The sequence below is a fragment of the Dama dama genome, chromosome 7, assembly GCF_033118175.1.
Source record: "Dama dama isolate Ldn47 chromosome 7, ASM3311817v1, whole genome shotgun sequence".
NCBI classification, from domain to species: domain Eukaryota; kingdom Metazoa; phylum Chordata; class Mammalia; order Artiodactyla; family Cervidae; genus Dama; species Dama dama.
This window is the reverse complement of record NC_083687.1, coordinates 10,453,933-10,467,856: the sequence shown is the minus strand read 5'-3', so window position 1 is coordinate 10,467,856 and position 13,924 is coordinate 10,453,933. Positions and strand designations below refer to the sequence as shown.

At 62.9% G+C, this 13,924-nt stretch overlaps 1 protein-coding gene across 2 annotated transcripts in view; it reads right to left on the bottom strand.

The window, feature by feature from the left end:
* Positions 1-842: 842 nt before the first annotated feature.
* ITPR3 (inositol 1,4,5-trisphosphate receptor type 3) overlaps positions 843-13,924 on the bottom strand; it is a 67,192-nt gene continuing 54,110 nt past the window's right edge. The window contains exons 36-58 of one of the 2 annotated variants that reach the window (XM_061146459.1): positions 13,684-13,832; positions 13,450-13,558; positions 13,242-13,332; positions 12,974-13,143; positions 11,650-11,824; positions 11,311-11,495; positions 10,818-11,018; positions 10,563-10,673; positions 10,007-10,102; positions 9,784-9,885; positions 9,620-9,706; positions 9,022-9,132; positions 8,719-8,911; positions 8,363-8,488; positions 7,795-7,967; positions 6,790-6,954; positions 5,944-6,136; positions 5,388-5,492; positions 5,173-5,300; positions 4,344-4,509; positions 3,613-3,773; positions 2,223-2,384; positions 843-1,642 (exon numbers count right to left, since the gene is read on the bottom strand). In XM_061146459.1, coding sequence (XP_061002442.1) covers positions 1,574-1,642; positions 2,223-2,384; positions 3,613-3,773; positions 4,344-4,509; positions 5,173-5,300; positions 5,388-5,492; positions 5,944-6,136; positions 6,790-6,954; positions 7,795-7,967; positions 8,363-8,488; positions 8,719-8,911; positions 9,022-9,132; positions 9,620-9,706; positions 9,784-9,885; positions 10,007-10,102; positions 10,563-10,673; positions 10,818-11,018; positions 11,311-11,495; positions 11,650-11,824; positions 12,974-13,143; positions 13,242-13,332; positions 13,450-13,558; positions 13,684-13,832 — 3,228 coding nt within the window. In that variant the 3' untranslated portion in view covers positions 843-1,573. Of the gene's footprint in view, positions 1,643-2,222; positions 2,385-3,612; positions 3,774-4,343; positions 4,510-5,172; positions 5,301-5,387; positions 5,493-5,943; positions 6,137-6,789; positions 6,955-7,794; positions 7,968-8,362; positions 8,489-8,718; positions 8,912-9,021; positions 9,133-9,619; positions 9,707-9,783; positions 9,886-10,006; positions 10,103-10,562; positions 10,674-10,817; positions 11,019-11,310; positions 11,496-11,649; positions 11,825-12,973; positions 13,144-13,241; positions 13,333-13,449; positions 13,559-13,683; positions 13,833-13,924 lie in introns of those variants that run through there. The other variant, XR_009693549.1, reaches the window with a different exon arrangement.

The following is a 13,924-nucleotide window of genomic DNA, read 5'->3' as shown; positions in this document are numbered from 1 at the left end:
TTCTCTAAAGAAAGCTGCGGCCTGAGAAGGGATGCAGGTCGAGCATCCGCCCGCCCACCGGCCAGGCTCGGAGTCCCTGGGAGAGGAAGCGCGGGTCTGCGTCTGGGCCCGAGAGGGGAAGGTGACAGGGCCTCTGGGCAAGGTGCTTCCTGCGCGGCCACGGGGCCCCACCTGCCAGCGGGGGTCTGCCTGGCTCCTGGCAAAGTCTCGGGCTCCCGTTTGTTGTAGGCGCTCCTGGGGGAAAGCCAAACATAGCAGCAGGCAGCAAAGAAGGCATCCTGTCCCGCCGCCAACAGAGCGGCGGTGTTCTGTGGCAGACGGCTGCGGAAAGCCTGCTCGGCCCTCTGCCCGACCTCACGGAGCAGCGTGTCCCAGGTCGGCCCGAGGGGTGGGGCAGAGCAGCCGGCGGGGTGGGGCCTTGGCTCGAGTCGGCCCAATGCTGGGGGCAGGCCCCGGCGGAAACACCGCAGGGTCACCTCGTTGCTCCACAGAGCCTCAGCGCTCACCCGTGGATGGTCACGGTCCCACTTGAGCTTTCTTGTCAAGAACAGGTGAGAGGAGGGGTTGGCAGGGCCGACAGCACCTCTTGTTGGGAAGTGGAAGTGGGTTCTCAACCTCCTCTGTACCTGGACTCCTCACTGTGTTTTGCATAAAATAAAATACATAGGATGATGACAGAAACCAGTTATACTGCGGTGCATTCTGCCCTGGAATCGCTGACAGGACGGCACTCAGCATCTCCCAAGTGCATGGTGAGGCCAGGCCAGCAGGCAGGGCTCAGACTGCCCTGCGCCAGCACTGTGTTCCCACAGCCCAGCCCCCAAGCAGCACGGGAGCCAGCATCCATTTCTAATGGACTAGATTTATTAATTTATTTAAGGCAATTAACATATTAGTTCTCGGGCCAAAGGATTTGTAAAACATCACACCAAAAGGAGCAAACAGGCAGTGAAAACCAGCCCCTCCTGACACGCCCCAGCCCGTTCCCCCCGGCGTGTGCCTGCCCCCAGGAGGAGCAAGGCTCCACGCTGCGGTCTCCCGTCCTCCTGGGGCTGCCCATGAGGCTGGCCCGGCCTCGGACACTGAGGTCTACACGCTCTACAGGAGGTCTACACGCTCTACAGCAGGTCTGGGGCCCGGGGGAGGGGCGCAGCCCGGGGAAGGGCCGTGCCGGCACCATGAATAAGTTAAATAACAAAGCCCTAAAATCACTAGCAACAGCATCATTGCGCCCCGCCAGAGGCGGCAGTGACCAAAACGTAGTGCTTGGAGTACAGAGGAGACCCCACTCCTGATCACCCACCAGGAGGAATACGAAGCAATGTCAGTTACTGCTTTAAGGGACCAAGCAACAGTCCTGTGCAAGGACGGACTTCCTCTAAGGCACTAAGGTGAGCGGGGCCCAGTGAGTTTGAGTCTTCTAGGGACTCGGTCTGGGCAGGGCTGTCCGCTCTGTAGCTTCCCCTCCAGGCTGGCCTGGGGGGTCTGGCCAAGTGGGTTCTGGCGGCTGGGTGGGCGCCTAGCCTGAAGGGGTGGCCAGTGTCCGTGCGGCCGGCGGGCCTCCTGAGGCGGCTCAGCGGCTCATGCAGTTCTGCACATCCACGAAGCCCAGGCGCTGCCTGCGTTTCCTCTGCTCCGTCATCTGGGTTTAAACAGACGCCAGCGGTCGGGTCAGGCCGCCCAGAGCCCACCCTCCCTGCGGCCCTTGCTGCAGGGCCGTCAACCCCAAACCCTGGTCCTCAATTAGCGTGTCACAAACCACTGATTTGGTGCAGCTGGGAGAGCGCCCTACCTAAAAGGGGCCGCCTGACCGTATTTAGTCACTGCCAGATGGCGCAGGGGACGCTCTGGGCAAGAGTGGGTGTTGAGAAGCGGAAGGAGGCCCTGACTTCCCCATCACCCGTCAGCGCCTGGGCCAGAGTCTAGCAGCTGCAGGTTGGGGGATAGGGGGCGCACGAGGGAGGCCCCACACCTGCACGAGGTCGCGCTCAGCCCTGCCAGACTGCCCTTCAGGGGCATGGGGGGAGGGGCCACCTCCCTCTCATCTCCCCTGCATCCAGCTCTCCACAGGGTCTTCCACCCCAGACCCAAGAGGAACGATCAGCAGGAAGGGGGCAGAGGAAGCAGAAAGGCCCCACCACCCTCCCCACCCCCAGGCAGGCAGGCTGGGACCTCAGGCACAGTGGCGGCTGCCAGCAGGGGCCAGGACCTGGGGGGCGCACCTGCTCCTTGAGCTCGTTGAGCTGGGCGGTGAGGTGGGACACCAGCTTCATGGTGGCGCTGAGCTTGTCCTGGAGGATGCGGATCTCGTTCTGCTCCCCCTCCCCCTCACTGCTCACCAGGGACATGGCCCGCATCCGGGGGAACCAGTCCAGGTTCTTGTTCTGAAAAACATCCCCGTGGGGTGAACGCCCAGCCCAAGAAGGCCTCGAGAAAAGCAGTTATGTGGGGGAAGCCTGTTGCCACACCCGTGGCCAAATTACCCCCCAGGGACGTGTCTTGGGAAAACCTGAATTGACCCGGGTCCTGCCCCCCGGGCCAGAGTGACCCTGTGCGGGCGGGGCACGCGCTGAGACAGGCCGACTTCCGCCAGCCTGTGTCTCCTCCTGCTGTATCACTGGGATCATGTTTACTCCTCACACCCTGCAAGGCGGAGGTCAGGCCCATCTCTCCTTCCTTCCTTCCTCCCGCCCCGCCCTGCCAGCGGGCCCCACACCCCAGGAAGGCACGAGTCAGGCAGATGGCACATTGAGGGGTGGGCTCTGCGGGGGGCAGTGGCATCTGACACTCAGGCGAAGCCACACTTCCCAAGACTAAGAGGCAGAGTTGGGGGGCACCTGTTGCAAGCTGAATTCTCAGGCCAACAGACACACCTGCACTCAAGACTGGTCCAAATACAGGCTCAAAACACGTACAGAAGCCCCTCCCGAGTTATTTTCTTTCCTTTTAGAGGCTGCAACCTCTGCTGTGTGGGCTCCCCAGGTGGCACCGGGGGTAAAGAACCCACCTGCCAATATAGGAGACCTAAAGAGACGTGGGTTCGATCCCCGGGTCGGGAAGATCCCCTGGAGGCGGGCATGGCAACCCACTCCAGTATTCTTGCCTGGAGAATCCCACGGATAGAGGGGCCTGGGGGCTGCAGTCCGTGGGGTCGCAGAGACTGGGACTAGGCTGAAGCACGCACACTGTGTGCGGCAATCTGAAGACGCCCTGCCTCATGGCCGGTGGACTTTACCCTCCAGACCTCCACTCACTCGCGCCTACACTGAACAGGAGTGATGGCTGAGTCTCTTGAGTCTGACACTGTGAAGCTCATCCAGGCGCCCTCGCGGCCTGCGACCACCCAGGCTTCGGGAAGCCGCCCTCCCTCTCGCCCCCGACAGAAAAGGCCCCTCAGAAAGGGCCACAAGCAGGGTCACCTGGCACCGGGCATCCACAGGCCCCAGACACCACCTGCACCCTCGGGGGGCTTTTTCCAGAGGCCCCCCTCTGCAGCACAGAGGGGCTGGGGGGCTCCGGACTAGCCAGCTCCAGCTGCTCTCCGCCCCCTGCTGCCTCTGAACGAGGGCCCACAGCCGTCCCCACCCTGCCCCTCGCCCCCCAGGCCCTCACCTTGATCATCTGGGCCACGTAGCTCTCCGGCCCCGTGTAGTCGGTCTTGTTCTTCACGCGGACAAGCACGATGAAGTACAGATAGTTCCACATGTTGTGCTCGAACTTGATGTGCTCCTCAAACGACACGGTCTTATTGTCAAACTTGTCCCTCTCCAGACCTGGGGAGGCAGAGGGCGGCAGTGAAGGCGGGCTCCCTACCTCCGAGAGCCCCGGTGGGCAGGCAGGGCCTCCTGACGCAGCAGGGGCACTGTTCTTGGGCTGAACATGCTGATGAGGGCGGGCAACAGCCTGCTCTGAGCCACTGAGGTCACTTCCATTTAAAGCAGCAGCCCCTGCCCTGCCACAGCGCCGTGGGGACCCTACAGATGCCGGGACCCCAGGGTCGGGGGCATGGGAAGGGCTTGACGAGGGGCCTGGTCCCACAGGGGACCCTGCTCCTTCACCCACAGGGGCCAGGAAAGGACCTGCCCTGAATTGGGTTGGTGGGGGTAGAAAGGCCCCAGACCGAGGCCAGGCTCGTTTCCTCATCTGAGACCCAGAATTTAAAGGAAGGGTTTCCGAGGCCCCTCCCTGCTCCCTCAATGACTCCACACTCGGGCAGGGCTCTGATCCCCCCAGTTCTGGGATAAGTGAACAGTCACCAAGCCGCCGGCCCGACGCAGGACTCCCTGGGGCCACAGGACCAAGGAAGGATGGATTAAGGCCTCCCAGCGGGAGCCCAGCCTCACCGCAGATGAAGCACGTGGTCTTGAGAATCTCTTCCTTCTTCTGCTTCTCGCTGCGCAAGTCAGCAAAGGTGTCGATGATCACCCCAAAGATGAGGTTCAGCACGATGATGATGACGATGAAGAAAAACAGGAGGTCGTAGACCACTCGGGCGGGGAAGAGAGACTCCTACAGGAGGGACGCAGGGAGGCTGGGCCCAGCAGCTCCCAGAAGAGCGCGAAGGCCCCGAAGACGGTGGAGAGGACCCGCCTCACTGCACAGAGCCAGAATCGCCGCCAGAGGCCACATGCGTGGACAGGGACTCAGCAGCCAGGAAGAGGCCCTCGGGGAGGAGTCTGGCGTGGGGGGCCAGGCCTCGGCTGTGCCCACCCCTGACCACTGGGGAGGGGACGGGTGGCTCTGAACCCTGCTGCCCTCAGGACACGTGATCTCACTCATTCTAGGGGACCCCTGGCCAAGGAGCAGCTTCTCACCCTTGTGCCACTGGGGACAGACTATTATCCTGGCTGCCTGCACACGCTGGGCCAAACCCCGAGGCCTCTTCCCCGCCCAGTCGCCCTGGCTGCAGAACAGGGCCCAGCCCCCCCAGACGGAGCCCTGCGGCCCGGGACCCACCAGCTGTCTGACTCACGGCTTTCCCAGCCTGAGAAAGCTGGGTGCCAAGGTCTTCCCTCAGAGCATCCACCCTGAGCACAGCTACCCCGTAACTGCCCGGGAGCAGGGGGCACAAAGCTGGGTGGGGATGTGAAGGGGGCGGACCGGGCTGCCCTGCTGGCCGTGACCTAGGGGCGGGCCAGCCCCCTCGGCCAAGGGCGGGGCCGGGGCACTCACGTCTTTGGAGGGCTTGCGCAGGATGTCCCCCACGCCACCGCCGTTGCGCAGCCCGTGGTTCATGACGGTGACGATGCACATGAGCAGGGTGTCACAGGCCCGCTCCGTGCTGTCTGGCTCCTCGTCCTCTACAAGTGGGGCACATGCTCAGACCCTGGCCAGGCCAGGTGCTTCCACCCCCACTGCACCCGACTCCTGAGACACACTGCCCTCACCTGCCAGGACCTCAGGCACGGAGACTCCTGAGACACAGTCCATGTTGTCCCCACTGCACGTGTTCACAAATGTGGCAGCTCCGTGTGGCATCCCCAGGGGGTTGTCTGGAGGGGACAGGGTCAAGGTCAGGAGGTCCAAGGACCTGGCCTCATCATGTCCCTAGTTCTGACACCAGCATCACCTCCTCCAGGAAGCCTGCCCTGATGCTACCAGCTCCCCACTGTCGGGGAAGGGTCTACATGTGAAGGGTCTACATATACCTGCCCCTGCCGGGCTGCACTCCAAGGACAGGGAAGGGGCTCTGCATCCCCAGCCCTGGCACACGGGCAGCTCCCACAAGTACCAAGTTTAACCTGAACCAGACGGTCTGCAAACCAGAGTGACTCAAGCCGCTCCCACCCCCCACAGTCTGTCCCAGGGAAGAGGGAGGCAGGTTGGTGTGAGTTAAGACCCCACCCAGAACCCAAGAAGAGAAACAGCGGGGCTGGCGGGATAAGCGCTCCGCTTGTGCAGGCCTCTCATCCCCACACCCCACCCGGGAGAGGCGCCCCAGACCTCTGGAGTGGTTGCTGGGCAGCCGGTCCACCTCAAGGATGAAGTCATCCTTGAGGAAGAGGAAGCCGACGATGGAGAAGAGGTAGACCAGGATGAGGGCTAGCAGGGCGGTCAGCAGGATGGACCGGCCGTTGCGGGTCACACTCTTGATGACGTTGAACAGTGTCTCTTCGCGGTAGATGAGGTCAAAGAGCTGTGGAGCAGAAATGAGGACACCGCTGGACCCACAGGCTGCCTGCTTCCCGCTGGGTCCCACGTCCCCCCAGAGAGGTCTGCGCTCAGGCGGGTGGAACCAGGCCCACGGGCCCATCGTGGGAGACATCTCTGGGGAGCCTGGAGTCCTAAAGCCCAAGAAGGGGCCCAGGGGAAAGCATGAGGGTGGAATGAGCATCAAATGCAGCTGGAGAAAGATGGCCAGCTCTCACAGCGTGCTCGCTACCTGCAAGGATACTCTACAAGACTGTCGTGCAGCAGCTCACTTCTTCCTCACAACTATTCTGGAAGACAGGTGCTGTTAATGATCCATTTTACAGATGGGGAAACCGAGGCATGGGCAGTTAAGAAACCTGCCCAAGGTTACACAGCTAGGAGGGGCCACACTGGGATGCAAACCCAGATGGTCTGGCTCCAGAGTCCAGGCTTGAACCCCCACTGTACAAGGGAGACGGGACCATGAGGAGCCATCAGGGTTTTGAAGGCCAGGCTGGGTCCAGCAGACAAGGACACTGGAAATCCTCTCCTCCCAACCCAGCAGCAAGAAGCCTGGTCCTGGGGAACGGCCAGCAACCGGCAGGAAGCCCCAGCCGCCCCTCCTCCCTGCCCGGCCCCACCCCCACCGGGCCTCACCAGGATGCTGTAGAAGAGCTCATGGGCGAAGAGGCCCAAGACGCTCGTCAGGATGTACCCCACGTGATACAGGAACTCCATGTCCATGACCATGGCCTTGTAGCCCCGGATGAAGGTGCCACGGTTGCCCACGAAGCTCACCACGAACACGATCTTGTTGGTCAGCTGTGGGCAAGTGCGGGGCGCAGGGGTCAGCGCCCTAGCTCCCACCCTGAACCCCCACTCCTGGGGCCGGGCCCAGAGCAGGTCTTCAGGAGAGTGGGTCCAAGCTGGTCTTGCTCAGCATGGCAGACATGGCTCCCTGAAATGCTTCTGGGACAGAATAGTGGAAGGCCCCTGGGGGACCCCAGCTTCAGGAAGAAGTGAAAAGTGAGTGTTAATCGCTCAGTCGTGTCGGACTCTTTGCAACCCCATAGACTGTAGACCACCACCAGCTCCTCTGTCCATGGGATTCTCCAGGCAAGAATACTGGAGTGGGTTGCCATTCCCTTCTCCAGGGGAGTTTCCTGACCCAGGGATCGAACCCAGGTCTCCTGCATTGCAGGCGGATTCTTCATCGTTTGAGCCACCAGAAAGAAAGTAAGATGCAAGAAAAGGAGAACAGGTCAGAGAAGAACACCCTTGGCCTTTATGATGATTAAGCTACGAAAAGGTACCCCCACTTGCTTGAGGCACTTTACTTCTAGCTGTCAGGAAACTGTCATAACACATAAATCTTTGATGTCCTCAATGTGCCTTCAGGCAGTGCACAACACCGGGTACCCAGCAGCCCTGAAGCTGGGGCTCCAAAGTGGCTCCTGGCTGGCTGGCTCCAACTGTCTGCTGCCCTGAGCTGTCCAGGAGGATGGAGGAGACACAGAGTGGTCCCATCCTCAGGTCTGTAATGATCCCGGCGCAGGGACCGAGGGATGGGGCAGAGCAGGGGCCAGTGGGAGGCAGGCCCGCTTCAGGTCCGACTGCGTGATGAACCCTGAGGGGTGGGGGCTGGGGTCCTCTGGCACTCACGTTAAGGGCACCCAGGATGTTGAGCGTGGGCCCAATGCCCAGGTAGTAGATGGAGCGCAGGATGAGCGCCACGATGAGGGGGCGGATGCTGTAGCGCTTGGTGAACAGGGCCGCGATGGAGAAGCAGATGAGGATCCAGAAGAGCAGCGAGATGAGTGGGGAGCCCAGCACTCCTGGGGGCCCAGGAACAGAGACAGGGCGGCTCACTCAAGCCCACCCACCCCACAGACCCCAAGAAGCCTCCCCCTTTCCAGGAGCCCTCCCTGTAAGTTGGTCACCTGGCTGCAGGGCTCCACCCATCACACCTGCATCTGGAGAAGGTGTTCCTACCACCTCCAGCTGCTGCTACCAACTGTTCTCTGCCTTATATGTGTGTGCACTGTCTACAGAGAGCATGGGCCCTGTCTGCCCCCCTGATGAGGTGCAGAACCCAGAGGGCATTGCTCCCCACACTGCACCCAGTTCCTTTGGAGCCTGGCTGGCCCCAAGCCCCTGCTCACATCAGAGTTGGGGGGGGGGGGGGCATGGAAGACTCAGGGCCCCCTGACTGCCAGCCCTATGTCCTCACCTGTGGATGCACCCTCCACATAGGGGTAGAAAAAGGCAATAATGATGTTGATAAAAACTGCCAGGTTGAAGGAGATGCTGCCCCAGAGGGTCATGCGGCGGGAGAACCAGTAGATGAGTGGCATGCCTGGGAGAGGTGGGGGTAGGGGAAGGGGGAGTCCTTGGTTAATATCATCTGCCCACCCCATGCAGGGGGCCACCAGCCTCAAGGAGGAAAACATGATCGGGGCCCTCCTTTGCGGGGTGGAGGGGGGGAGCCCTCACCAGCAGGTGAGGGAGGCGTCAGGGGCATCAGTGAGCAGCTCCAGCCCAGTTCATCCCGCCCGCCAGCCCGCCCGCCCGCCTGCGGGTCCTCACTGCGGAGCTTGCGCTGCCACTCCATCTCGTTGTGCAGGAAGGAGGACTGGTCGAAGAAGTCGCTCACTTTGCTGCCCTGCTCATCCTGCTCGGTCGTGGTGAAGAGCCGGTGCTTGGTCTCCTCCGTCAGGAACTGGCAGATGCCGGGCACGGGGAACACGATCTGCTCCATGCTGCGGTCCTGCCGCACGATCTGGACAGACACGGTGCCCGGTCAGCCCCGAGTCTCGGCCCCGCCCTCACCACGACCCGCCCTCGCTCGCGGCCCCGCCCTCATTACGGCCAGGGTCCTTCGGGCCCCACCTCTATCTGGGATGTGTGGTTCTCATAGTAGGCCAGCGGGTCCTCCTCCTGCTCCTGCACCGGGGCTGAGGACTTGAGCATCTGTGACAGCTGCTTGTTGTTGAGGCTGAGCTGGGGTGGGGGTGCCCGGGTCAGGCCTGGCAGCCCCCGCCTCCGGGACTGAGCCCTGCCCTGAGCTACACCGCGGTGAGTGACCCCCAGCTAGACCTGATCAAGCCCCAAAGGGGAGACTCCTGCAGGACAGTCAGGGCCCTCCACAACCCTGCCCAGGTGCACCCTGAGGCCCTGCTCTAGGCTTCCAGACCCGCCCCAGAACCAGGCTGCAGCCTTGTCCCCACTCTGCTGTTCGGTTACATCCGGATCAGGGCTGCTCCCATGGGTTCTCAGCCTGCACCCCCTCCCCCGCCCCGCCCCCATTCCAGATTCCAGCTGGGCTCTGAGGTCTCCGCTTTGCCCTCAGCCCCACCCTCAACCCCTGGCCTCACCCCCAGATACTATCCCAGCCAATCTCCCGCCTAACCCCGCCCCTAAATGTAAGCCCCGCCCCGGCTCAGCATTAGCCACGCCCCACGCCCAGCACTGTCCTCTGGGCCCCCACCATGGAAGAGATGCCCTCGGCCTCCTCCTCTTGGATGCGCTTCACAGGCTTCAGCAGGTGCTGCAGCTGCTTGTTGTGCCTGGAGAGCTGGGAGGGCAGCAGGGTCATGGGGAGCGGTCGAGGGGCGTGTCCACCTGCCAGGGCTCGGGCGGTGGGGCTGGTACCTGCAGCGCCAGGATGTAGATGTTGTGGCCCACTTCACGGGGGCTCACGTCTGAGTTCTCACGCTCCTCTTCCTGCAGGTAGGCCTTCTTGATGACGTCCACCTGGCAGGGCAGAGCCTGCTGAGTGACCTCTTCCTGGGGCGCAGGGAGGGCTGGGCCCTGACCGCCAGCCCAGCACACCCACCTGGGCCACCGCCCCCCCTGACCCCCAGCCCAGCCTCACCAGCTCCTGGGGCCGCAGGCTGATGAGGATGCGCTCGGCGTTTTCACTGTCGTGCCGGCTCTCCATCAGAGCCAGGAGCAGCTTGGAGGCATTGTCCTGGGGTGGGGAGACAGGCCACAGTCTGAGGGCCCCCAACCCCTTCACTGACTACTCTGTAACAGTCTCTTTGCCCACAAGTCTCAAGGCCTTCCTGTTCCCCACTGAACCCCAGGGCTTGCTGAGAAGGGTGCTGTGTATCCAACCCACCTTCCCCCACTCTGTGGCAAGCACATCCACGCCCACCTGCTTGTAGCAGACATGGACACGGAGGCCCTCGGAAAAACCCAGAGCATGTCCGCTTCTAGAGCAAGTGTACATCCAGCATGTTTGCTCACACGTGCACTCGTGTGCACAATAAACATGTATATCACACACCTGCACATCACCCATGCTTACACACATGATACCCACACGGCACCCATATACAGAATGCTAAGATCACATACCAGCATGCACACTCCACACACACATCACAGGCACACCTACGCATGCTCACGTGGGCTGCCCCGGGCCCCACCTTGAGTTGCAGCACCAGGTCCACACGGTACTTGCATAGGGGGCTGATGTCATTGAGAATCAGCGCGGTGATGATGTCTATGCCATTGGACTCGTGCGTCACGATGCAGGTCTGGTGGGAGGGAGGGGTGAGGATGACACGGGGCCCTGGGCCTCTCAGAACCCGTGGCAGCTCCAAGGGCTTGGGACTGGCCCCTGCCCGGCCTGCTCCGTCCTCCCCCACGTCCGCGCAACCACACGCGGCTCCATGGCTCACCTGGTTCTCGTGGCAGGGGCCCTGGCAGTACTCGGTGAGGGTCTCCAGGGTCTGGATGACGAGGCCCACGTTGTCCTCGTTGATGTAGAGCCCCAGGAGCCCCAGGCCGCCCGTGGTGCTGCCGCACATGATGTCCAGGAACTGCAGCGTCTCGCACACCAGGTTGTAGTTTGTCTTATTGTTCTGGCAGCGCAGGAAGTTCTGCAGAGTGTGGGGAGGGGTGCGCATGGCAGCGCTTCAGCATGGAGGGAGGGCCCGCCTGGGGACCACGATCATGTGGGTGGCAGGGATGGGGGCCTCGCCGGCCTGGGAGCCACATGCCGCGGTGCCCAGGCTGACGGGGGGCACAGAGTAGGGGTAGGTTTCGGGAGGTGGGGTGGGGCGTGAAGTGGGCGGGGCGCGGGGAGGGGCGGGGTGGAGCCGGGGGCGGGGCTGAGCCCTGGGCAGGGCGGGGCAGGGCGGGGCAGGACGGGGCGTGGGGGCGGGGCCTCACCTGCAGGTCCCGGTTGTGGTTCTCGCACAGCAGCTGCAGAAAACGCAGTATGGGCTGCATGATGAGCACGGATGTGCCCATCTCGTTGCTCTGCACGCGTTCGCCCACCTCGTGGCCCCGGAGCAAGCTGGGGCCCAACGCATAGCGGGATGAGGAGCTGGGCATCGAGAAGGAGGCCACGCGGCCTGCGGGGTGAGGCCTGGTGAGGCTGGCGCTGCTGGGAGCGCTCAGGCCCTCGCCCTCACCCTCCGTTCCCACGCTCACAACTCGGCCCACCCACCTTGCCTCCCGCCCCAGTCTGCATCCCTGGGGCCCAACATTCACCACCCTGAGCCTGACCTTTGGAGGTGGGGTCTGCCTGCTCTCGGTCCTCACGGGGTTGGCTGCCCAGGTCGCTCATGTTGACGGCCACCGTGGACTTGGTCTCCTGCTGGGCCCGCTTCATGCGGTCGTGCAGCACCTTGAAGAAGCGCTCTGACTTCTTGTCGCTCGTCATCAGGTTGTAGAAGGATTTCTGGGGTGAACGGGGAGATGGAGGGACAGGGCGCCTTAGCACTGGGCCTGGGTGAGGTCCCGGGAGGCTCCCTCCTGTGCTGCAGGGTCAAGGCGGGGAGACAGAGACGCCCCGGCGCCCTGTGCCTGAGGCCAGGCTGGGGACAGTCAAGACCAGCAGAGGTAGAGGGGGAGGGCCAGCAACCCTCTACCAGCAAGCCATGCGGGAGGCCTGCATGACCTTCCTGCCTACTGGCACCTGCTCTGGCCCCCCATCAGTTCCCCACACAGCAGCCAGAGGGGTCACTCTGAAGTCAAAGTCACGTCCCTTCTCTGCTCAAAATCCTGCAGCTACCCCATCTCCCCAGAGGCAGGCCCAGGCCCATGGGGGCCACGAGGCCACGTGATGACCTGCCATCTCCCTGACCCCAGCGCCTACCACCCCTCCCCCAGCCCCACCAGCCACAGGAGCCACTTCCCCTTCACAGCTTCTGCAGCCTGCTCTGCCCCTTGCAGCCTGCCCCACTTCTACACGTCCTCACTTCCAAGTCCTCATTCAAACATTCCCCTCCCAAGGGCCTTCCCAATGACTCCCCCAAGACTCCCCTTGCCCAGCACTCCCGAAGCCCCTTCCTGCATTATCGCCATCCAGCATGCTCTCCGTATTACATGGGGACTGCAGGTAGGGACTGCTGTCCCCAAACTAGGATACAAGAACTAAGGGAACATAGGTTCTGGCTCTTATTCTAGAGCCTAGAACACTGCCAGGCACACAGAAGGTGCTCACTCAACACAGACTTATCAGAAGAATGAATGAAGGAATAAATGAACAGAGATAAGACCATCACAGCGGGCTTCTGGAGAAAGCAGGGTTTTGGTTGGATACCAAAGGCTAAAGAGCATGTGGGAGGGCAGGGAAGGAGGCCTGGGCAGAGGCTGAAAGGCAAGAACGGTGGACGTAATTGGGGCGGAGATGGTGGGCAGCAGGCCCAGGATGGAGCAGGGCAGGGGTGTAGGATGGAAGACGGCCACATGACACAGAGCAGACACGGGAGGCAGAGCCTCGGAGTAGTCGGACTCACACTGCCCCCTGGGGCTGGATGCCCGCCCACAGGGCCTCAGCGCCTGGCACACTGCCCTCCGAGCCCCCTGCAGCCCTGCCCCCGCACACCTGGATCTCGGTGTTGCCGCCGTCCAGCAGGCGGATGGCCAGGCCAATGCTCTCCTGGAAGATCTTCTCGTTCTTGGTGCTGGTGATGAGGTCACACACCAGCTTGGTGGCCCCCTCCTTGTCCAGCCGGCACTGGGTGGCTGCGATCGCTGACCAGTCTTGGTCCAGGCCTGGAGGCGGGGAACTCGCTTAGGGAAGAGTGTGGAGGGAGGGGAAGGAAGGGCCTGGGGCGTCCCCAGAGGCCTGGCAGCGGGGACACAGGACTGACCGGCACCCATGGGGTCTGGGAGGTCCCCCCTCGTGCTGGACTTCCGGTTCTGGAGGTAGTTCTGGAGCAGCATCTTGCGCAGCTGGTTGCCCTGCGGGGAAGAGAGTGAGGCCGATGGCCGTCCCACCCTTTACCATCCAGCCCGGCAGTCCTGGCCCTGACCCCGCCATGGCCAGCACGCCCGGTGCCCAGCCCCCCAGGTACTCACCCGGTCCCCGTACTTGGTCTTCTTTAACAGCATCTGCTGCAGCGTCCTTAGGACCTTGACGCACAGCTTCTCCTCCGACTCCATGAGGTCCTTGGTGTGCTGGATCAGCCTGGCCACAGCGGAGGGGGCCATGCTCGGGGCAGACCCGTACCACCAGCGCGGCCACTGCCCCCGACCCCCCAGGCCTTCCCCACGCCCCTGCACCCCCGGGCCCTGGGCCAGCATCGCACTCACTTGGACAGGAAGCCCCCGCTCTCGCACCGCTGGTAGGCCTCACTGCCCTCCAGGAAGAGCAGCTCAGGCCAGTGCAGGACGTCCACCAGCACGGACAGCTCAGCCTGCACCAGGGGCCTCAGCCGCTCCTCCAGGGCAGTGATGATGTCCTACGGTGGGCAAGGCGGGGTCACTGCTGGGTGAGCTGCAGGCCGCCCAGGCCCAAGGGATGACCGGGGCGTGACCACCATTCCCCTCACCC